This window comes from Chiloscyllium plagiosum, chromosome 14 (assembly GCF_004010195.1).
Source record: "Chiloscyllium plagiosum isolate BGI_BamShark_2017 chromosome 14, ASM401019v2, whole genome shotgun sequence".
Taxonomy (NCBI): Eukaryota; Metazoa; Chordata; class Chondrichthyes; order Orectolobiformes; family Hemiscylliidae; genus Chiloscyllium; species Chiloscyllium plagiosum.
The window spans coordinates 12,634,475-12,660,242 of record NC_057723.1 but is presented as its reverse complement, the minus strand read 5'-3'; the positions used below and the strand labels follow the sequence as shown (position 1 = coordinate 12,660,242).

Below are 25,768 nucleotides of genomic sequence, written 5' to 3'. Positions count from 1 at the left end.
GTTTCATGAATTACAGTGTCAAGGTGCTCATGTAGAGTTTCAGTACTGTTGAATGAACTGCTTCAGTGCTGTAAATATTATTTAATAATTGTATTTTATGTGACTACTTTACTCTCACCTCTTTCTCCTACAAAAAAGAGTTCCCAGTACAAAGGGTAAATGGGTAGTTATTTCTTTCATTGAGAAAACAAAGACAGGATACCACAGGGACTGAAAGAGAAGTACTTCACAAAGTAGGTAACAAGATAAGTTAAGGTGATACACGGGGACCTGACTCAACATCTTGACATTGATATTCTGATTATGGATTTCAAATCCCTTCATGGCTTTGACTCGCGCCTTCCCTGCAATCTCTTAGCATCCCAGGATCTTCTGAGGTTTATACATTCATCCAATTCTAATCTTTTGTGTTCCCCCGGCTTCCACTGGCCCATCATTGGCAGAGGTGTCTTCAGCTGCCCAGCTCATGGGCCCTAGAATTAAAGCGTAGCCAATCCCTGCCTAAATGTCTTCATCACTGTTTCGTCCTTTATGACAATTTTTAAAACCTGCCTCTCTGATCAAGCCTTTGTTCATGGATGTCCTGTTATATGGCTTGGCATTAAATTTTGTTTGATGGAGGACCTGTGAAATCTATTGTACACTCCTGTGCATTGCTGTGCTTCACTATGTTAAAGGTGCTACTTAAATGCCAGCTGTTGTTGTTGCTCATACAATATACACCAGTGAACATTCTTTCCATTGAAGTCAATAGGAGGCCGACCATCAATTTTTCACCCCACTCCAAGGCACTCACCACATTCCTCCACTATGCAATTTTCAATGATATTCAAAGTTACCCCACCTCCAAACTTTTAAATTGCTGAAGACTGCCAGAGGAAGATAAGACCCAGGGTGGTTTGGAGTTCCATAACTTCGAGCTTCTGTGAAAAAATGAGTCAAATGAAACTAATTGCAGGATAGTGTAGGTATTGAAATATCATCAGCTAATGGGTGCTTAAAGAATAGGCAAGCATTGAGGAGCATCAATATTAAAGAGAAAAAAACAAGTTTCAATGGTGAAAGACTGAATTGTAGAAGTGAGGGGAAGATTCCCCCATTAGATACTGAAGAATCACTTCACTTTCACCGTAACCTCTTCAAGCAAAGAACGGGTAGCCATGACTAGACCTCTTCACTAGTGAGGCTTAAGGTCAGTAGTGAAAAATTTGCCTCTGCTGCCAGCTCACAGACTGTGCAGTCAGATTGTACAAAAGAAACTGGGTAGCGTCACTAAATAAACATGACTACGCCATTTGGCGTAGGCTTTCTTAGTAATGTATAAATAACTTGCGTGTGTAGCTCTAAGAAAAGTCTGTGCTTGCCAGCATCCAATTTCCAGTGCTGGTCTCTGGAGTAGTTTTTTCTGGTTCATGTAAGAGGATTAAATTTTTATTTTTAACTGTTAGAGCGTTTTGAATTCTACCTGCTGCAAATTAATTTCAGAACACTGGTAGATGGTTGGCATCAAATGTGTGCATAAAGTGAGACATGTGTAGTCTATAATCAAAAGTATGTTGCATCTCAAAGATAGGATAACTGCACCCAGCCTGACCATGTAGATCTAAGCGCAGTGATTGTATTGTCATAATTTTTTAAAAATTGGTGCTTCTGTAGTTCAGTATATGGGAGATCCATGCATACACCAGAACAGGCCCACAATTCTGCTGTTGAGAAAGAGACATCTTATTTACACACAGTAAAAGAGGAGGGTTAATCCTCAAAGATAGCTTGCCTGTGATCTGCACATCAAATACAAAGAACGAAAAGCCCTCCAGCTTCTGGGGTAATGTCCTCTTTCAGAACAGAGGCGTAGTTTGAAGTGACACTGAGACTTGCACCGCAAATCTTGCCTTCCACTTTTCCAACTTTGAAAATTCTGGCTCAGCCTTTAATTATTAGCCTTGCAACATCAGTGTTTCCTCGATAGACAGAAGTAGTGCAGTGCAGCAACAACTTGGTAACTCAATAAATTAGTTACAGCACTCAGCAGTATTAACAAACTAGCTGAAGGCAAAGGATGTGGAATGCTGTATCAACTGATGAGGGTTCCCTGTGCGTTAGGATATTTGTTGGATACATTGCTGCTTCAACCAATCTAAATAGTGAACATGATTTAAGCAGACAGGAGTGAGTCTGAGCAAACATTAGCACTCTGATGAAGAGTTACTGAAAAATGAAATGTTAACTCTAGCTTTCTCCCCAAAGACGCTGCTAGATCTGCTGAGTTTCTTCAGCACATTTTGATTTTTTTTTGTCTCAAGCATTGGTTTAGATGTGTGTATTTTTTTTATATGCCCAACTAAACAGTCAATAGTTTAATCATCAGCAAGACACTTTTAAACATTCATACAGATTATTTTTTCCTTTTATAAGTACAAACCTACAGAGGATAGGGAGCCAGGAAAGATTCAAAGTTTATTTATTAAATTATTAACATCCTTTTTCACTGATAATGGATGCTTCGAAGATTGCATACAGGAGGTAAACCACTCACATCATTCATTATTTATTCATACCAGTATATCCATGTTTTGATGCCAACAGCCACAATCAGTTATTTGATTAATGTTATAACTGCACTGAAACCCCTTTAGGATTCAGACCATAAAGAAAGGTTCCTTTCTGACAGCTTGTGGTAATGTTTAATGAAGCTAGATAGAGAGCTGGGGTAAAAAGGTAAGTCCACAAATGGAAAACAGTAACCCAAGCGCTGTTTTTCCTGTCCATCCCTCCTCCAGTTATTCCAGTGTGCATTACCGGTTCCTGCTAAATTAATTGGAGCGCCATCAGAAGCGGAGGATCATGTTTACACTGCCTCCACTGGCAGCAGATGGAACCCATGAAGACTTTGGGTCTATCGGAGGTATAACATTTAAATCAATATGCTGTCTTTATTTGGAAGTGGTGAACTTGTCCCTGCTTTTATGAAAACACCACCAAGCAAGTAGCTGATTTAATTTGAAATGGTTATTGGAAAAAGAGTAGGAGATGAAACTCAGCAGATTTTGTCTTCTGCAGGCTGGCATGGGGCTGATGGCTTCCTTCCGTACAGGTGTATACCATATCCTCCAATACCTCATCATCACACTCACATTTTGATGCTGTTCCATACCAGCTCAGAGATTATTTAGATCGATGATGTTTGAACAATTTCATGCTTGCCTGTTGGAAAATCTTCTCGGTGCTCTGCAGTTGTCTTTTCCCTTTGTTTCTTCCTCTGACTCTCATATCTTCCTACATCTTTGAAGCTAGCTCTAACAATCTCTTGTAAAGCAACTTTATCACCTTTCCCTGTGCCATCAAAAGTTTACTAGATATCTCTCCCTTTAATCATGTCTCTGACCTCAGGCCCCATAAACCTTCAATGTAAGAATACCCCTCCTATTTTGTAAATTATTCTAAAAAGAGAGGAATTGTAAAAATATAAATTGTTCAAACTGATATGTCATACTTCTGGCTTTGAATAGAGGAATGCAGTAGCCCGACATATACATAATAAATATTAACCCAGAAATTTTTGTATCTCATAACATTTCCATAATATTGAGAGGTCTGTATTAGATTGTATTGGGCATAGTATTTAAGATTAACATAGAGTGAAGAGAATCACTTGGTCATACATGCAGTGCGATCAATTTTCTGTCCTCATGAATTAATGGAATGGATATTGAGCAGGCTCTTGTACAGACAGGCCCACTCTCCCTCCTGGCTGTGCATCTAAATGATCCAATATGTCCATGTGCAATAACAGGATCATTTTCCCTCATCTTCACCTCCTCCCATGTTGAAGAGCACAACAAGCCACAGAGATATACTGGGCACCCCTGAGTGATGGGACTAGCTTACTTGCTGATTTATTTGGTTACTCAGTGTCTGTCCTACCCAATCGATCATCACACATACTTACGTAGTTTAAAACAGTGGCAAGACGATTCCCAGTGCCTAATTCTTTGAAAGCATCCTGTTCCTCTTTCTATAAAATGAAATGAGAATGAATACACGCACAGCAAAAGCACGGAGCATGGACGACCACACATGGGTACTTACATAATTTAGAAACGTAGCTAGTCTATTCCCCTGCGTCGCAAGGTTGCTGTCGAAAGGGCGCTGCAACAGATTTCATTTTTAGAGAAAAAAGACAAGTTTATCCTAGATTTCTTTCTATTGAGCTTCTAAACCCTAAATGGCCGCTTTCACCATACAAATCTCAGTAAAAAGTTACAGAGTTCATGAACTTGGAACTGGCCTTTATTTGTGGAAATGTACCTGTGATGCTGCCATTGACTGAATGCAGACAGGTACTGATGTACTTGAACTTGTGGACAGAGAGGGTTCAGTCTGGGATTGTTGAAAGAAACACCAGATCAAAAACAAGGGAAAAATTTACTGTTACCACAAATGGAGACTTGAATACATTCAATCTGAAATTTTTGCAAATAAAGCTGCTCTCAAGAGAGACATTTTAGTCCATCTTTCATATGGATTTGTGCTGGTGAATCTGTTGATCAATGGATTAAGCAATTACACAGCAAACATTCGCAGAACTGAAGAAGTTCCAAAGAAGAGCTTTTGGACTCAAAATATTGATTATGTTTCCACCTCCACAGATGCTGCCAGACTTACTGAGTTTCTCCAGAACATTTTGTTTTTATTTCAGATTTCCAGCATCTGCAATACAATTTTTAATTAGGGTGTGGAGTTCTCATCATAATTCCCAGGCACTATGTGGACACGGATGAAATGGAATAACATTCATAAATAGGAATAATTCATTTCATAGATCCCTGGACATGTCTCAAAATTTAAGCAATCCTTCACGGACAGAACTTCCTAAAATTTGCTACAGACTGGGACACGTACAAAACCACAGCTTTTGTGATTTACAACATCGTTTTATAAGTTAAATATAAACTGAGCTTATACGGCACCCAAATAACTATTTAAGCAGCTATTGCAAAAGTTAAAGAAAAACACTTCAGAAAATTCATTTGAAAGTTGAGTGATTGGGAGATGATACATATTTTAATGACCTGCTCACAAAACTGGAAAGGTCAACAGAAGATTGAATTCTCAAAAGATGTATGGAATGAGCTGCCAGAAGAGGCAATTGGATGGGTATATGAATAGGAAGGGTTTGGAGGGATATGGGCCGGGTGCTGGCAGATGGGACTAGTTTGGGTTGGGATATCTGGTCGGCACGGACGGGTTGGACGGAAGGGTCTGTTTCCATGCTGTACATCTCTATGACTCTATTTTGGAGAAGCACTCAGATTGCTTTGCCAGCACAACTGAGCAATATAAATATCCTTAATCCCTAAAAATGAAGAAAGTTTGGATTGGCAGCAAAGCAGTTCATTAAGAGTGATGAAGAAGGTGGTTTGTAAGGGTACAGAATGATTCCAATTCAGGTCCAATCAAGTGATTCTCAATTAATTTAGGGAACAGGCTGATAGGTAGCAAAAATGTACATTACAAATTATTTGGAGGCGCCAGCACTTTTAGATCTTTGGGCTCTCACTGAATCTATCAGAAAGTGGCTTCAATCAGGTAGAATCACATGCTGAAGTAACAGGTATACTTAAAGACAGAGACTACCAAATGTTACAAAGATATCTCTGTTTTAACAGGGATAATGATGAGGTGAGGAGTGGTGTCATGTCAAATCAGTGCACTACATTCAACTATCTTAATGGCTAACATTTTAAGTTCTACATTTAGTCCAAAAGAAGACCTGGATAGTACCTGATTAACTTGACAAGGCTTACTATTATCCAATCAGTACTTGATTCACAAAATACTGTTAAGACTTGAAGATGCCATGCAAAAACGCCACTTGCGTCTCATGGTGAGGAGATGGTTTTATTGAATTGAATTATCTTTATTGTCACTCAAATAAGTAAAGTGAAACATTTACAAGTAATTAAATGATCAGTGCATTTTTTGTCTATCACTTTTATTACTGCAGCTGCAAGGAATTAAGTAATTAGAAATAAACTTGAAAGGTTTTGGTCTTTAGGAATCACTAGCAGCAGTTAAAGAAACAAAGAGGCAAAATCCTAAACAAATTGATGGCCCCTTTTGTGTTTTAAGGATATTGTGGTTTACTCTCTTTAATTGCTTACAGAATGCAAAAATTCCCTGTCCAGCTGTTGATCTCAGTGGATGGAGCTTGTGTTAAACAGATATACATCTGCTCCTTTTTATTTCTTCTGCTACTGCAATCATTCCAAATGAAGAGATTCCAACGTGCAATGCTGAAGTGATGAAATCATCTTTTTTTTTAAACGGTTGAGCAGCAATTGTTGGAACTGGCTATCAAATGATGGTGAAATCCATTGAAATTGAACTAGGTGTCATTGCCTATTGAATCAACTAATGCCCTTTCTCCTGTCCCTATTTGTACAGAACTGATCGATACTGAGTGGCTTCTGCCTCATATACAGTCCTCCTGCAGACCCAGTAATTTCACCCTCTTACTCAACTCCTCACCCATTTCTCAGAGAACAATGGTCTAGTGGAACAGGTTATAAGTTCATGTGAGTGAATACAGATTTTACTGAATATTTGGGCAAGAGGTGGTTCTGGGTCAAGCTGAGATAAGAGATAACCTCACAAAGAAGGTGAGTACTGAAGAGCATTGTCACGGATCAAAGCATTCTTCTAGAATTGTAGAAGCACAGAAAGAAACCACTCAGCCCTCAAGACCATGCCAGCTCTGCAAGAATAATTTAGCAAGTGCCACTCCCCCAAACCTTTTTCCATATCTCCAGGATGATAGGAATAGCAGTAGGCCATCAGCCATCAGGTCTGCTCACCATTTAATATGACCGTGGCTGGAGAAACACTCCAATGCCCTTTACCCAATACTCTCCTATGCCATTGGCTATGTTTAAAATATAGATTGATAGATTTTTGATTACCAATGATTTTGAATGCTCAAAAACTGTGATTCCACAGACCTCTGAGCGAGAGAATTCTAAGGATCCACAACTTGGAGTAAAATAACTTTTCATCTCTGTCCAAAGTAGCATCCTATTATTTTTAAATTTTGTCCCATGGTTCCAGACTCCTCAACCAGAGGAAACATCTTACCTGCAACTACCATATCTATCACTTTAAATATTTGATAGGGCTCAATAAGATCACTTCTTGCTCTTCAATCTCATAGAGACCGTGGCTATTCTTTTTTTTATTTCTGTGGATGTTTGATTGCGAGGTGAAATGGGCAAAGGACTGTTTTAAAAAAGGATTGATGAAGGATAGCTGCACCTTTAGAAAGGAGGTAACCTGACCCTCATTGTAAGTACCATTTACACAGCTGCTTGTTCTAGCAGTAGTGGAAGCCTAGTGTGCAGAAGAGATCAAGCTAGGGGGTGAGTACAAATGGAGCCTTGACTGGCAACAAACAGCTGATTGGTTCTGTGCACTGGTGGCCAATTATTAATTACAAGATCCCTCAGCCTATCAACAATTATGTGATTGGTTCCCAGATAGCTGAAGAACTTGGGGACGGGCAGTACAAAATCTTCAGAACACTGGAGCAGAATGAGCTGTTTTCATTCTGTAGTAAAGGCATGTCAAGCCTGAAGAAAGCTAATTTCTTTTCCCCCTTAGTGCTTGCTGCTCACTATGGTTCTTAAACAGTAAATCAGATTTTCTAAGTGTGAACCGGTCACCCTGTACTTTCTACAAGCAAATGAAAGTAACTGGAGAAAGAAGATCAAGGAATAGCACATTCTGACAAGTCAGCAAACCCTGTGAAACTGCCTTTCCACTCACTCACTCTCTGCCCATAATACCTATTTTATTCCTGTCTGTGTCTGTCCATACATGTGAATAGAAGGGGAGTCCATATAACGGGGTCAGAACTTCACCCAGTAAAGTTATGTGTCAATGGTTCGTAATTATTTATCTCTCATTGGAATCTATCTATTTGCAGTATATCATAAATCTAGTTAAGTACAGAAACCTGGTCTGTGCTTTATATCAAACTGGGTCTAAATGTCAGATAAGTTGGAGAATTATGTGTACTTTTAAAAACTTTTAAGTTTAGTGATGATTTCAGAATAGCAGGGCTAAATTTCCAGCATGCTACCCCAGTGATAGCCATAAGAAGGTCCTGTCATCCCAGCAACAAGTCTGGTGAACCTACACAATTAGAATAAATTGGGTAAATTAGGGCAAGTTTCTTACATCAGTTGGGGAATCTAGAACTGGGGACCATAGTTTAAAAATACAACCATATTTTCAGAAATGAAATTATGAAATATTCCCAACCTTCCCTCCATGATAAGGTCAGAAAGTAGGATGTTTGCAGCACCATTGCAAACTTCTCAGATACTAAAACAATCCATGCTCAAATGCAGCAAGACCTAGACAAAATCCAGGCTTAGGCTTACAATGGCAAGTAACATTTGGACCATTCAAAAGACAGGCTCCTACATATTGTTTACAGCTCCACCTTCAACACCATAATTTCAAAACACAATCATCTCTAAACTCCAAGACCTAGATCTCGGCTCTCCCCTCTGCAACTGGATCCTTGACTTCCTGACCCATAGATCGTGATCACTAAGAATAGCTGCCAACATCTCCACCACAATTCTTAACATCATTGCCACACAAGGCTGTGTACTTAGCCCCCTACTAAATTTTTTATATTCTCACAACTATGAGGCCAAATTCCATCCAACTTCATTACCTAGTTTGCTGACCACATCACCATTGTACATTGAATCTCAAAAAACATGAGACAGAATACAGGAGAGAAATTGAGCAATTTGCAGAAGGGTATAATGACAATAATCTCTCCATCAATGTCAAGAAAATGAAGGAGCTGGTCATTAACTTCAGGAAGCAGAATGGAGAGCATTCCCCTGTCTTTATCAAAGGTGCTGAGGTGGAGATTGTCAAGATGATCACCAACAATCTGTTCTGGTCCACACATGTTGATGCAATGGTCAAAAAAGTGCATCAAGTCTCTACTTCCTCAGGAGGCTCCAGAAATTCAGTATATCTTATCAATTTTTATAGATGCACCATAGAAAACATTCTATGTAGATGCATAACAGCATGGTATGACAATTGTTCTTCCCAAGACTGCAAGACAGTAGTCATGAACACAGCCCAGTCCATCATGTGAACCAGGAGAAAGTGAGGACTGCAGATGCTGGAGATGAGAGCTGAAAATGTGTTGCTGGAAAAGCGCAGCAGGTCAGACAGCATCCAAGGAGCAGGAGAATCGACGTTTCGGGCATGAGCCCTTCTTCAGGAATCAGCATTCCTGAAGAAGGGCTCATGCCCGAAACGTCGATTCTCCTGCTCCTTGGATGCTGCCTGACCGGCTGCGCTTTTCCAGCAACACATTTTCAGCATCATGTGAACCAGCCTTCCATCCATTCACTCAATCTATACTTACTGCTGCCTCAGGAAAGCAACCAACATAATCAAAGACCCCTCCCACTTTGGTTATATTCTCTTTCACCCTCTTCTGTCAGGCACGTATAAACAGATTCAAGAACAGCTTCTTCCCCCTGCTATCAGACTTTTGAATGGATTTCTCAAATGTTATTCTGACCTCTCCCTCTCTGCACCTTCTCTGTGACTGTATTCTGCACTCTGTTCTGCTACCCTTATGATCTATCTGTGTAACATGTAAAATAACACTTTCCACTCTATCTTAGTACATGTGACAACAATCAATCAAACTCAAATTCCATCATCCGGAAGGACAAGGCCAGCAGATACATGGAAACACCAGCGTCTGCATGTTCCCCTCCAAGCCACTCATCATCCTGATTTGGAAATACAACATGTTCCTTGCTGCTGGATCAAAGTCTTGTAACTCTCTCCCTAGTGGCATTGGGGGTCCACACCAAATGAACTGCAGCAGATCAAGATAGCACCTTATTGCCATCTTAAAGGTAGCCAATGATGGACAATAAGTGCTGGCCTAGACAGTGATGCCTATATCTCCTGAATGAATAAAAACATTAAGATCAACACTTGAAAGATGGGAGTCGTTCTGTAACTAATGATCAATCGTTAGTTAGAAAATTGAATTGAAAGGTTTGCTTTGGTAGCTGCTGTTAGGTATTAAGAGATATGGAAGAAAGCTGAGTACACAAGATTAGGTCAATTATGATCTCAGCTGATCCAAGAACAGGACCAAGGGACTAAATGGCCTTTTTTTAATTTTGCAGTGTCAGGAATACTTTGAATGTCTATTAACAAATAGGGTTACCAACTCTGACAGGTAACACAGGATATGCCATTTAACCTGTTAGCTTCAACCTCCCCACCCGGTTAAACATCATCTTCCTTTCACCTTGAATATTTTTTCATTACTAATAAATAAATGTTCAACAAAACAGAATAAAACAGACATTATTTTTAATGGCACTTTGGGGTTTCCCTCCTCCAGGAAGTGTATAGAGGCTGCAGGGCAAGCCTGCAGTGTGGGCAACTCTAAGCTGAGCAAACAAGACAAGAACTATAAGGGCTTTTGGTCATGATGCCAGCAATATATGTGAGGTTAGTACAAAACACATGGATGTTGTATGAATATGTCCAGAGCATGGAATAACTGGCATTAGAAAATCCCATTGGATTTCATCATTTCACTAAAAGTTTCAACCAGTTTCAACCAGTTTCAACAATTGCATTTCATGGTTTACACAAAAAGGCAATGTTTTAGTCCCTTACTTTTATCCATTGTTCAGATTTTATTAAGATTTGCAAACTGAGTGATAAATTTTGGGCAGTGATAAGAGCTAAATCAATGGCCTGAAATTCCAAAGTCTGGAAAACTGCCCTCCAGAATGAGAATCAGATTGAAGAAAATAAAGTTGCAAGTCAAATGCTGGACAGGTTTCATTGTCACTTACTCTAGAGAAATCGAAATGTGGCTCGTACTGTCCTCCAACTCCATAATTTGCTACCTGCAACAAGGAAACAGACTGATGAGAGGCAGCCGTTCATAGGGGCTTCAGCTAGCAGCTTACAGAGGAACACGTTACAGCTGTGGTCTAAATTTCACACCACAAAGCAGAATTCTTTCTGACCGCAAAACAGCAACAAGCTTTTCGAACTTGTGGTCAGTTTCACTTGTAGCAGTTACACGTGCTTTACCTCACCACTCATTCAACTCTTTGATGATCAATAAAACATTTTCAGGAGGTGGTCTATGGGATTTTCCACATTGTTTTGGCTTGATTGCATTGAATATTGGAAACATGAAATGAAAGAGGCTAGAATTGAGAAGTCTAAGCAGATTGTGGCGACTGAGGAGATTGCGGCGATGAAGCAAGGCCTTAATATTGATTAATAGGTAGTCAGTGGAAGTCAGCATTCACATTGCTGATATAGTACTACTTTCTATGAGTTAGAATGGAAGTAATGTAGTATTGGATGATCTCAAGTTTCTGGGGGGGTAGAATGTGGGAGCCACTCTGGGACATTGGAAGAGTCAATTCTTCAAGTAACAGAAACCTGACTCACATTTAACAAAGGCGAGCTCTTTCAGAGAGCCAGTACAGACACAACACACTGAATAGCTTCTTTCAGAGTGATACTATTTTATGGGGGAGCCATCTTGGTTCAGGATTCCACAGTAGAAACATTAACCAAAGGCTTGTAAAGATACCACTGAGTTTCAACATCTTTAACTCTTTCACACATTCAGAAGATTGTAATCATTTAAACTATCTGATACATGTAGCATATTTTCTTTTGACTGTGGAAATGACTATAGCGTACGCTCAAGGTTTAGGTGGTGATTTGGTTTCATTCTCGATGTTAGCAACTGTGAAGGCTTCTTTCCTCTCTGCAGTAATTGGTTAGGCTTCCCTAATGCTCACTGCCTGCTGTTCACTGTGTGTGGATTCCAGGCAAAAAGAGAATCATATTTGGCTAGGATACTCTTTCTGAATCACGATCACATTGATACAGGAGAGGAGGATGACTCCATTGGCTTGTTATACCTGTGCCTATCCTCTGAAAGCTACTGTTAATTAGTACCATTTCCTCATTCTTCCCCTGTAGTCTGAGAAGTGTTTCTGCCTCCAAGAACTGATCCAGATCCTTTTAAAAAAAAGCTATGGCGAATTCATGGACTGTGATTGTTCAAAAGGCCGCTCACCACCACCTTTTCCAAAACAATTAGGTGTAGGTAATAAATACTGACCCAGCCAGTGATGTCCACATCCCACACATGAATAAAAAAGGTGTTTGGCCAGATGACTGAGCAAAATCCTGTTCTAGAATGTAGGTTTCAAGGAGTGCCTTAAGTAGAGAGGACAGGGACTAAGACAGAAACTGAAAGAAGAGACTGAGAGTGAGAAAGAGGAAGAGAAGCAGAGAGGTTAATGGCAGGAGGTTCAAAGATTTGGTTCCAAGCAGTTGATGGCACAAGGGTCAACACTGGAGCAATTACATACTAGGGATGTGAACGAGGCTAGAATTGGCACAGTGGAGAAATCTCCGGGATTGTGGGGACTGAGGAGATTGCGGAGATAAAGCAAGGCCTTAATATTGATTAATAAGTAGTCAGTGGAAGTCAGCATCCACATTGCTGATAAAGTAATAGTGCTTTCTATGAGTTGGAATGTGGGTAGAATGTGGGAGCCACTGTGGGACATTGGAAGAGTCAATTCTTCAAGTAATAGAAATAGGGTGAAGGTTAGAGAAGCAGATGAACCGAGGTGGGGGAAGAATCAGGCAATGTTTTGGAGGTAGTAATAAAAAGCCTTAATGATAGTGTGTGGAATCAGGAATACTCCTACTATGCTAGGCCCTCTCTATCATTAAAGATTGGTAGACATGTTAATGAGTCCAAACTGTATGTTAGACTAAGACTTGTAAATCCTTAGTCATATTATAATGCAGATTCAGGAGATGTAAACTAAATACCTGAAGTAACTCCGCAGTGTCTACTTCCAGGCCTGTGACGTCCTCTATTCGTTGATTGACTTTATTCACAACGGGATCTTCATCATCATCCAACCACGCGCTGGACAAAACAAAACAACACTCAAATGGGAGGTGTATCCAAATTTGGACAATGTAATTAGCCAAAACTAGACAGTCTGAAGGTCCAATATGTATATTAAACAGACATGCTGATGTAGCAACAGTGCAGAACTGGTATTTTGTTGATCTCAGGAATCCAGACTCCAAAGTTGGACCAGATAGATTGATGATTTATTTTTAAAAATTAAAATCGCTGCCACCTCCTAAAGGTGAGATGTCATCTGGTGTAGTGATTTGCATCAGAAACAATCATAAGGATTTTTTATTGATGATGTTGCCTTTTAACAGAACAAAATGTAAAAGAACCTACAATAGGAAGAGACTGATATAGTGGTAAATTGGATTAGAGTTTCACACAGATAGTGACACACTGAACCACAGTGACACAGTGACTAGCAACATATCGCACCCATCTTTAATTTGAAACCAGCAATTTATATGGTCCGACATTTGCTCTTTTAATTTCAGCAAGTTCCACCATGGATAGATTTGTAAGGCAGATCAGTAAAGAGGAGGCAAGTTGATAAAGAGTTTTGAATTAAATTAAGAACCCACTGTTTCAGTAGCATGCCCAATAAAAGTTCAAAAGCAAACTGCCAATTACTGTGTGATCTATCAATACATCTGCTGCTTAATGACAATTATACCATGTGACTGGAAGTGTTGCATCAAACATATTGAATCAGCAGTCCATTTTACATCCCTCACCTTGACTCTGTAAAGTAAAACAGGTTGCTGGTTCATTTCTGTGCAGCATGCCCCTTGCCCTACACCAATCCAAATATCTCCCGAGCAGTGTGATGTAATGAAAAAGGTTGTGGACAGATGCTTTACCAGACAACAGAAGCATACACCTGCCAGTTTACTGGCAAAGCTGAGAGAATAAGAGGTGGACTTTGCCATCCTTGTACATGAATGAATGAAAGTATGACAAGCAGGCATAGCAAGCAATTAGGAAACCCAATGATATGTTAGCCTTTATTAGAAAGGAACACAGCTATATATAAAAAAAGTCTTACTGCAATTGTATAGGGCATTTGTGAGGGCTTCTGTGGTACAGTGGCAGTGTCCCCATAACTGAGATAGGAAGCTGAGGTTCAAGTGTCACCTACTCGAGAGATGTATCATAACATCTCTGACCAGATTACAAAATATCTGCAGAGCCTTAATAAGGCCAAACCTTCTGCCATTTTGGTCTCATTTACCTAGAATATTTACACTTGACTGAGAGAGAATACAATAGGTTAATGAAATGGTCTCTTATTTAATAGGGTGCTTTGTGAAGAGAGATAGAGTGGAATAGACTAATAGTAGAACTTATACGACAGATGATCTCACAGAAGCAAACAAAAAACCTCTGAAGATACTTCACAGGATAGAGGGCGACAAAATGGCTGGGATTTTGTTGGGCCAATGGAACTCTTGTCCACCAGTCAGAAACCACCGGAGAACTCTTTGTCAGTTCTGTGACCAATTTAAGGACTGGCAAGGTTGGTGCCATCAACTGGTCATGAATGGGTTCAGGACACAGCCAGGCATTGCTATCAAGGGGAGGTGATATGGTTGACTCTTGACTGCCCTCTGGGCAATTAGGGATGGGCAATAAATGCTGGCTTAGACAGAGGTTTGCCCACATTCCGTGAGTGAGAAATAAAATGGAGAGACTTCCATCATAGGACTGCAAGCATTTGCACAGAAATGATTTCTTTCCTGAAGGAACCAAGTTAGTGAATACATTTGTATTCAGCAGAGCTTGGCAGATGAAGTCTATCCTAGATTTTTTGTTAGATTAGATTACTTACAGAGTGGAAACAGGCCCTTCAGCCCAACAAGTTCAAACTGAAGAGCAACCCACCCAGACCCATTCCCCTACATTTTACCCCTTCACCTAACACTACGGGCAATTTAGCATGGCCAATTCACCTAAGCTGCACATTTTTGGACTGTGGGAAGAAACCGGAATACGCGGAGGAAACGCACGCAGACACGGGGAGAATGTGCAAACTCCACACAGACAGTTGCCTGAGGGGGGAATTGAACCCGAGTCTCTGGCCCTGTGAGGCAGCAGTGCTAACCACTGTGCCACCATGCCACCCAGGTACATTGCTCATATCTCTAAAGGGTTTTTGAATGGGCGTGTCTCCCAGTTTTAGCGAACATGATTGCATCTGTAAACACAATTACAGAAACCTATGGTATTAATCAGTATTTATAGATCATAGAGTCCCTACAGTGTGGAAACAGGTCATTTGATCTAACAGGTCCACACTGAGCAGCAAGCATCCCTCCCAGACCCATCCCCCGACCCCTTTACTTCACATGTTTAACCCATCTAGCCAGTATGTCCCTGAACAGTATGGGCAATTTAGCATTGCCAATCTGCCTAAGTTGCACATCTTTGGACTGTGGGAGAAAATCAGAGCACCTGTCAGAAACTCTCGCAGACATGGGAGAACATGCAAACTCCACACAGACAGTTGCCGAAGGCTGGAATCAAACCCGGATCCTTGGTACTGTGAGGCAGCAGTGTTAACCACTGAGCCAGTGTGCCACATGCAAAATGTATTCCTACCAATTATCATCAGGAAACTTAACACTACTGGAAAGTTCTGAAAACTTAGTCACAAACTTTAACCCACTATCAGGAAACAGAAAGTTGCTACTTGCACAGTTAAAACGCCCTGCCTGGCTTCCTGAGAGCCCCAACAGGCCCAGAAAATTCCAGCCATGGTTTCCTTGAAAGAAAATCTTAAATTCCATTCCAGTTGCACACAATTCCAGAACACAACCTGTGGATGCTCACTAACTGGACAACTTCAGAGAATAGATCCAGAGTGATAGCGTGACTGAAAGCCAATGTTGACAGAATCTGACCTCGCACAAGACGTGGCCCCAGTGAGCAGGAGGACATTCTCCAGAATCAAGAAGATGTGGGAAAACTGGACTCCTATTCACCAGCATCAAAGATCCACGAACTAATCAAGTATTTAACAGCAGAAAGCCACCATACTTCTGTCCCAGAAGCAGAGAGCTGACTAGCTTCATATTGCCATCTGCTGTTGATCTTGATCATGCTCAGCTTGTGCCTAGCAACAACTTCCCTCGAAGTAAATCATAAAGGTTACTTCTCAGAATGTTCCAAGGTATCACAAGATCTACTTGGAACTCGATCTAAAAGCTTTTGAATTTTGCTGCTGAATACATCATGTGTCACTGCAGGGAAAAATGGCACCATACAACACAGTATAGAGCTTGTTTCAGTAATGGCAACTATTTCTGTCATTCATTGATGCAAAAATCCACCCAGTTCATCAACGCTGTTAAGAAAAAATACACCGGCTAGATCAGGTAGGATCATAGACATGTGATAGCAGACTCTTATCAATGTGTTTTATTCTCAACTACTCTCAGAAATCACCTATCAGAACCCTCAATTTATGGACAAATAGGGACAGGCAACAAATACTGCCCTTGATAGTGGTACCCAGATCCATAAAAGAATAAAGAAAAATAATACTCATTTAAAATCATCCCAGTACCTTAAAAATTTGGAGCTGTCTCAGTCTGTTTTCCCTTTCAAAGCTGATATGTTACCTTTAATTACCACTTCTGAATTCACCTCATCTTCTGCTTCTATTTCTCTCAGCCTTGAATTGCCACATAATATACCTTGACATCTTCTCCAGAAAATCTCCCTGTTTCCCTCTTTTTTTTGCTTTTACTGCATTTCTATCCCTGGTTGGGGGCAAAAAAAAAATCACCAAATCTAGGCTCCAAGCTACTCTGTAATCTGCCCAGCACTGTGACTGGAACAGTTCCCATTCTTAGAATCATGCTGTTATAACACTACCAGGTGATGTTGGAACAGGTGAAACTCACACAAGGAAAACTGATATGTTTGAATGAATAAGACATTTAAGTACTAACGCAGACTTAATGCAATGTAGACATAATTAACAATGTTAAAATATAACAGTTTTCATGAATAAAATAAGAACAATCACATCAAAACTCTCCAACTATGCAAAATCCCAAAGAAATCAAGTTGATAGAATCTATACAATTTGGAAGTGGGCCATTCAGCCCATCAAATCTACACCAACCCTCCAAACAGCATTCCACCTTGACCCACCGCCTACTTTATCCTTGTAACCCTGCATTTACTATGGCTCATCCATCCTGTCTACACATCTCTGGACACTATGGGTAAGTTAGCATGGTCAATCCACATAACCTGTACATCTTTGGACTGTGGGAGGAAATTGGAACAGCCAAAGGAAGCCCTCGCAGATGTAGGAAGAATGTGCAAGCACCATACAGACTGTGCCCGAGGGTGGAATCAAACCTGGGTCCCTGGCGGTGTGAGGCAGCAGTGCTAACCAGTGAGCCACCATGCTGTCCCATCATATTAAATATCATGTTAATTGACAACCTTTAGAAAACAGATAAGTCGCAAAGAATGGGTTAGAAATATTTTGTTAAAACTAGGAGGTTGAATGGCAGAATTTATTGTCATATTCCTTTCAAAGTTGGCTCCTAAAATAATATTAAAAAGGAACTTACATCTTTGCAGAATAAAGAGGAATATTAAAATGCAGTGGGGATATAGCAGGAGACCCGTATGGAGAAAAATCACTAGTGCAAATCACTGCGCTGTATGCACCACAGAATCGGACTATTCTATAGCACAAAGCATCAATAACATGAATAGATATATTGAATTGTGATCTCAACACCAAATTTTATAAAATTGAAGTGCATGAGAGTGTGAAGCCCATTATATTAACCTTGGGAAAGGAAATAATTGGCTGAATGCTACTGAAACAGTGACAGGTTGAGACAGATGCTTGTTATTTGCAAGAAAGCTTTTGCACTAAGATTATGATTTCCAAGTTGACATCCTCACATGCAGTTCCACCAATGCTACAAGTCATTTCTCTCTTTTATCCTCTGTGATGACTTTGAGAATAGAACAGGCCGTGGTGCCCAGGGAACCCATGGCTTTCTGTTCAAACCTTACCTTTTTGACACTCTGTAATTGGCTACAGTTAGAACACCCGTTTTAGGGTCACGCACTGTTGCTCGAGCCAGCTGTGTTGAAAGAAAGAACGTGATAAATCACAGGACAAGCACAAACAAAGGCAACACACAAAGCCTCCAGGTTTTAGTTTTGATTGGCCATCTCTTTTTGTGGAAGGCAGTTAACATGGAGGGGGAGGGGTGCTTATGATGTTAAAACAAAAGCCAATCAAAAACCCTGTTTGCTTTGCTTGCCATGGTAATCATCTTACCTCTTACTGATTCTATAGCTCGCTGTCTCTAGGACTCCAGTGACTGAGTTTCTAACTGTGGCTCTGGCCAACTGTGAGATTGAAAAATCAGAAGATAAGTTGGCTCTTAGCACAAGAAAAGTAGACTGACAAGTGAATAACTTTGGATTATTTTAAGATGAATTTCTAGTCTAACCACCATTTGACCAGTCCGTTCTTCAATTGACTTCAATTACAAGACTGACAAACTTATGCTGAGAGATTCCAATGATCCGTTTACAGAGAGCAAGTCACACCCCATCAGTTGGCAGCAATTTCTTCTGTGGATCACACCATTTACTAAAGTTGCTGGCCATAATATTGTTTGCCAGCAAGGTAGGGAACACAGGGATCCAAGTCAATTGGCACCACTGTCAATAACAGCAGCTGTGGATAATAAACACTGAACATTGTGAGAGAAAGCAGCAAATGAATATTTAGCCTTCTGCATGTTTCCAGGCACTTTGCAGCACCCACCAGCCAACCATTTATTCATCACATCGCATTCATACAGTAAAGGGGTGGCATGGTGGCTCTGTGGTTAGCACTGCTGCTTCACAGCACCAGGCACCCAGGTTTGATTCCCAACTTGGGCGACTACCTGTGTGGAGTTTGCACATTCTCCCAGTGTCTGCGTGCGTTTCCTCTCACAATCCAAAAGATGTGCAGATTGGCCATGCTAAATTGCCCATGGTGTTAGTGCATTCTTCAGGGGTAAATATTGGGTAGGGGAATGGGTTTGGTTGGGTTACTCTTCGGAAGACTGGTGTGGACTTGTTGGCCAGAATGGCCTGATTCCATAATGTAGGGAATCTAATCTAAACAAAATTACCAAAGTGGTTAAATTGTTAAAACTCAACCAGTTCTCTGAAATCAATGTTTATAGGAGAGACAGCAAGCTTATATTTCAAGGGTAGATCTACCGTTAAACTCAGCTGTTTTTTTTCTCTGACTTGGGTATTTCCCAATGTTCTGTGTTTTTGGTTTTCTGTTTCACCAGCAGTTTTATTTAACTGCTTTTTGATTTACCAATGTTGTTCAGGGAAAGAAACACACCACCCTATCTTACTCAACATCATATATATAATCAGTAATACAATACATAATTGACTCATAATATCACTGACTTGGCTGAATAGGCTATTCACTTGTAAACAGTCCCTATGATTTTCAATGAAAAGGCAAGAAAGCAAAAAAAAATCTGAGCAATAATTTGAAGCTTTCTTATTTGGTCAAATTCCTGAAAATATATGCCTATGGTGCTCCCAGAGGTACCTTAAACACAAGGGCAAAAAAAGACTATATCACAAACATATGAAAAGAACCAAGAAGGGTGATAATTACAACTTTCCTGTGTCAGCCATGATAGAGATAGTAAGAAGATTACAGTCTTCAAAATCAAGTGACACCACCATATATTGAATGACATGAAGTGCATGTATAGAAACAGGCCATTCAGTCTAACTAGCCCAAACCAATACTCATGGTCCACACAAACCTCCTTCCGCTTTCTTTAGCTAACTCCACAGAACAGAATTTTCACTATGGACACAATTAGGTGGAACAGAATTAAATTACACTCAAAGTTCCACTTGTTTTGAGAAGTGGTTTCTTTCTATAGCTTTCGCTCAGTCACCTGATTATCATTGAAAGCAAAATCTCCCTTTAACCAGCGCAAATCAGGGGCTGTTTTGAGAACACATATTTTATCTAAGGCATGCTGTGCTAAAATATTCATCAATGTACATGTTTGGATAGCACAAACAGAAAATTAGTTGATCTCCCATTTCTCAGTCAGTGCCAATCCACCATCTGCAAATAATTTAAGTTATTGAAAATGGCTTCTAAAGAAAATACGGAAGCATATACTGGTTATCTTGGGGTATAGTCTTCAAATTCTTAATGGCTAATACTGGAAAGCTTTTAAAACTTGCTTGGTCTTGTGGCAGAAAGGAACAGCTTAAAGCTCTGCAGCCTTCTTAAATGTGGACAATTAATGGAAAGCCCTGTTGGTAAACACTTCAGCCCAGGGGTGTGGACACTTTTGTAGGTGTCTCTATCTTTTCCTGCTCCCAACATGTTTTTTTTTTAACAAGTGCACAAGCATGTTACATTTAATATAATTTTGGCTGAAAAAAACTCTGTTTATGGCTTTACAGAACAAAATCACACATACATGGCACCTTCAGCCCAACTCGTTGTGTTGGTGTTAATGTTCCACATAAACTTCCAGCACCAGCAGCACATCCTTCTATTTCTTTAAATCTAAATGCCCCTTTAAATGCATCTATGCTCAACTACTCAAGTATTATCAACGCCATTCTTTTTCCAGTCTTTGGGCAAAGACACTCAATTCCCTGTTGTGGGAATCAGCAAGGGGAAGGAGCACTCACTGACAGCTACCCCCTGCCCCAGCTTCCCCTCACAAAAGACCACTTCCTGCTATCCTTCACCTGTACCCAGGATTCCCCTCCATCTGTGTCCTTGGGTGGTGTTTTGTCAACAGTGACCTCCACCTGCCTGCTCCTCCAATCCCATTAGTGCTGCACTAAAAACAAAGAGCTAACAGCTTTGATGGGCTAGGAGCCCTCACAGGCAATGGCTCTGTCCCCAGGGCTATTTAATCCCAGGAGAAAGCCCAATTGAGTGCCCAAGTGGCACTTTGGGCTTTCCTAAGAGAGGTGACAGTGTCTTGCTGGCCAAGAACCCAGCTAACCCATCAGCTTGACAAGATTGCAGCCATACTCTGAAAGATGAAATGTTGAGAAACAAGAGATTCTGTGCATTGAGGTGGTGAAACACACAAAGCAAAATGCTGGGTAGATTCTGTCTGATAATGGGAAATATAACTGTATTGCTAAGAAGATATAAGGCATTGTATCTTGCAAAACTTGCTGTCATTCTCCAGGTCCTTTCATCATGATTCCCATCGTGATACCACATGGATATCAGAAGGCACTGAAACCAGTATTGCTGAGTGACAAAAAGCTGCAATGTGTGAAGGACTTAAATTGGAGCCTTCACATTTTCAGTTATCAGGTGAGCTGTCTCGCGGTGAATAACACATGTGGTTAACAGTTCAATGTGGTTAATACTGTTATAGTCACTGGGAGGAGCCAACCTCCTCTATTTGCTCAGTGGTTAAATGAACCACTGTAGAAGAGTCTCAGTTATGCTGAATTGAAGGATCCCAGGATTGTGCAGCTTTACCCGACCTCAGATAGTTAGAAAGTTTCAGAGTCCCGAGACTATTGAGGGGATTGAGGGAAATGGTTGAAGAAATAATAGCCACATTGGTGGTCCCTCTTAGCAGTGTGGATTGTGAGTTGGAGAAATCACCCCTTTGTGTAAAGAGGGGTGTTACCAATGTCGTGTGATTTGAGAAAGCTCACAGGAAGTAAATGTGAGACACAAAAGGAAGCGATGTTGCAAGGTTTCTCCCTGCCACCCTGCCTGTTCATCCTTTGCAAATTAAAAAGTCCAATTCTCTTTTGAATACTTCAATTGAGCCTGTCTCCACCACACTCTCAGGCAGCATTCTAGATTGTAGACACTTGAGTAAAATGGAATTATAGCGTGGGAGATTCTTTAGCTATATCAATGTAAATTGTTTTTGGTATAAATGTGCACCAGTCTAATTCGGTCAAATATTCTGTCCTCAACTTTTGTTCTTGCTTATTATTGCTTATAGTCAAACAGCAAAACCAGAATTCATTTAGGAAGCAGAGTGTGGGGGCTGGTTAGAGAACAGGAGTTTCTGTGTTTCAGTAGAGCACCCCTCCAGGCTGCCCACTTATGGCATTTATTGTAGTCTTTTGCTGAGATTATCAACGTGCATCAATGGCTACTGTTACATAAAGAAAACTTGCTGCAGAAAAGCAGTAAATGTGATGCTCTTCAAGCAGAGAGTTGATTGGATTTGGAATGTACTGCCTGAGGGCATGGTGGATACAGGTTCAACTTGATCATTCAAGAGGGCGTTAGACTTCTACCTGCAAAAAAAAAGACTGCATGGTTACAGGCAGGGAAATGGCACTAAGCAAATTGCATATTTGAGAGCCAATGCAGAGAAAATGGGCTAAACGTTCTCTTTCTGCATGGTGATCATTCTATAATTGTATTTCCTCAACAATGCATATGGATACATAAATACAATGCACCTAAAGGGACAGCTACTTATATCAAGCTCTGTAATTTTTAAGGCCTGCCTTCCCCTCCAGCCAAGTATTTATGAAGGAAGGATCAACGTTGAGTTAACCCATTAAAGACCAAACTGAATCTGCAGTATGAATGTTAGAGTCACACAATGGGTTGATTGACAGATAATGGAAATTGGAAGAAGGCCAGGCAACGTGCTGAAGTTTGTAATTATGATTTCATTTAATTTATTTTATATTTTCACCCCTGTCCTTGTATTGAACTGAACTGGAATATTTTACACAGAGCACTGAAGCAATTGAGTTTGTACACAAGCAATTCTCATCTGTGCCAGTTCTGTGTGTACCCCAGCATTCGAATGTTAATGTGACTGGCTCAATGTAATATTTTCCAGTCGATTGATTATTCATGCATGTAAAAGAATGCATAAGTGATGAAAGCATTATGCACAGAAAGCTCCAAGAGAGCAGTAATGTCACAAGTAAAATATGCAGGCAAGAAATCAGATGTGAGATACCACGGCCAGTCAGCTTGCTAGGGTCCTTCATAAGTTCAGGCAAAACACTGATATCTCTTCAGCCTATTTTATAAGTGGATTAACAACTTAGACCCAAAGGTCAAGCAGTCAAACAGCTGTCGCAGATGATAAATCACAAGAGAATTATATGAAGCAATGTTGTAGTGCACTGTAATAAAATTAAATAAGATTCTTTACTCACCCTGGGCTTGGCTAGCTCTTTAATTTTTTCAATTTCTGCATCAGACAGCATCTCATGGTAACGGACAATGTGCGGACTGTCCCACTCATCCTCTTCTTTGATTGGGGCGATAATTAAGCGTGGGTGGTTGTTGTTATTATGATAGCGGCAAAACAGCCTGCCTCGCCTACGATTTGTCTAAAGGAAAGTGTAATGTTAGTGAATGAAATACGTTTAAAGCTTTCCTAGTCTTGCAGATGGATAAGGATAAATCAAGTTCTATCCTGGCAAATTTGACAACATGAGCTGGTTTCATAGAATTGTGGATTCATACAGTACTGTTCAGCCAACTAGGTTCAATGTCTGCCAGCTCATTAAATTGAAATAGTTTACCATGGGAACACAATCCAGGCCTTTAATATTCTATACCTCTGACAAGTCATTGCAAGGGAGAAGCACCAGTTTTTTGAACCTGTCCAGGCAACTAAAGCTGGTAACTCTGGGCATCATTCCTGTGACCCTCTCCAACAAGCCTTTCTATCACCCAACCCGAAGAGAGAAAGACTGGTACACTGTTCCAAATGCTGTCCACACAAAGTCTTAGAGAAGAACAAAATTATGCATATTGCATCACACTGAATAGCTCAGTTAATAAAAGTAATATCCTACTTGTCACTTCTCAGCATGAGCCTCTAAAAGCTGAGGACCAATAATATCACAACCTTTTCCAGTTTAACTCCATACAAAATGCAACCGTGCTCAGCAATGGTCATTCTTAAATGCGTAATTTGATATTTGTCAAACTTTAGCACCATAACCACAGTATGGTCCATTCCCCAGTAAATCTAAATTCTCCTCCCCAGTCCTAAAGGCTGCCCATATTTTTGTACCGTTCATAAACAACATTGCTCCAACATACATTTCACACATTTATCAAGAAGGCACAAAGGGATAATGTTAGCACTGCCTTTTTGGAATACCACTGGAATGTAGCTTTCAAAAAGATCTACAACCGTCAACAATACCACTCTGCCCAAAGAAACGTATCTAGTTTTTAATCCAAAGTAGCAACTTTGCTCCAAAAGCCACAAAGTTTTGCTTTGCTGGATTGTTGATTTCAAGGCATTTTATCAAAAGCCCTTCTGAACTTCCAAGCAGAAAATTTCCCCTGGGGCACCCTCATCCTCCAACCTGCTAACGTTACCAAAACATTCTAACAAATTAGTAAGGCATGGCCTTCAGTTTCAGAAGCTGCGCTAATCGTCCCTAATGACCTCTGCTTCATCTCAGTGATAATGAAGAGTATTTTACCCATTACCGACATCAGATATTAGGCTTATAGTTCCCCAGATCTACTGATTACTCTTTTTGAAAATCAGCATTAGATTAGCATCCCCCCATGCAAAAAAAATCAGACCAGACTGTAGTGAGCTGTTATGGACAAGGGATTTAGAAACCAGATATCTCATCTCTTTCAGAACCTCATCAGACGAATGATGACTACCAGTGAATTAGAGGGATATGGACCAAATGCTGGCAAATGGACTAGATTAATTTAGAATATCTGGTTGGCATGGATGAGTTGACCGAAGGTTCTCTTTCCATGCTATTACACCTCTATGGGTCTCTGACTAGCATTCCAAACATCCCCCTTTTTTATGCACTTCACAGTTTGAATTCCTCCTGCCATGTTCTTACCATTTTAATTCCTTCCCCTCTGCACAAAGATTCATAAGAATCAATCTCAGATAGATAGGTTTCTGGACGCCTGTAGACTTCCTCCTTTGACTGGGATTGATAAACATCTTCATTTGTTCTTTGATCACTTTGTCCTTCTTCATGCAGAATGTTCTTAAAGTAATGGAGGTTACTTTGGGCTCTTAAGTGTGTTGGATCTAAAATGGAACAAAGTAAGATCTCTTTAAATTAATGAATGGGAAACACTTTAACTGCATGATGCAAGTGATTTTTCAAAAATAGCAAATGCTGTTGTGGTCACATCCCACGGAACTATTGTGTGCAGTGCTCACTACCTATAGTAATCATTCTACAACAGCCTTTAAAAGTTATATAAATGACCAATAAACTTGACCGATGATGTAAGTTATGAGGAAAAGCTAACAAAATGTTTCTTTGCAGAAAGAAGAGCACCTTTTGAATCCACATTTTGGTCGGGTTGTGTTCAGTTCCATTCTCAACTCCTCAAATATTGAAGCAATTCATACAGCAAGACCTGGCGAACATCCACACTTGGGCTGATAAGTGGCAAATAATATTAGCTGCACATAAGCAGCAATCAATAACCAGCTACAATAAGGGAGAGTCGAACCATCTCCCCCTTGACATTCACCAGCAGGTTCTTCAGGGCTGTTTTGGCATGGGGAGGACCATTTTTGCTCCTGAAAGTTCCAGAGAAGCCTGGTCTCCTTCAATAGAACATGTCCAGTGCCAATTGCATTTAAGGGAGCCTAATTTCAACCAAGCACTCCTGAAGCATTCTCTGGGCACGTTATTGGCATGTGCAAGGTGCCT

The 25,768-nt window shown here is 40.3% G+C and overlaps 1 protein-coding gene across 6 annotated transcripts in view; it reads right to left on the bottom strand.

The window, feature by feature from the left end:
• Positions 1–25,768, bottom strand: part of LOC122556496 (prolyl 4-hydroxylase subunit alpha-2-like) — a 91,270-nt gene that overhangs the window by 13,826 nt on the left and 51,676 nt on the right. For 2 of the 6 annotated variants that reach the window (XM_043703189.1, XM_043703190.1), the window contains exons 7-13: positions 24,935–25,131; positions 23,258–23,434; positions 18,092–18,162; positions 12,952–13,051; positions 10,929–10,982; positions 4,090–4,149; positions 3,950–4,015 (exon numbers count right to left, since the gene is read on the bottom strand). In XM_043703189.1, the coding sequence (XP_043559124.1) occupies positions 3,950–4,015; positions 4,090–4,149; positions 10,929–10,982; positions 12,952–13,051; positions 18,092–18,162; positions 23,258–23,434; positions 24,935–25,131 (725 nt within the window). Of the gene's footprint in view, positions 1–3,949; positions 4,016–4,089; positions 4,150–10,928; positions 10,983–12,951; positions 13,052–18,091; positions 18,163–18,362; positions 18,434–23,257; positions 23,435–24,934; positions 25,132–25,768 lie in introns of all 6 variants that reach the window. The other 4 variants (XM_043703191.1, XM_043703193.1, XM_043703195.1 and 1 more) reach the window with 4 other exon arrangements.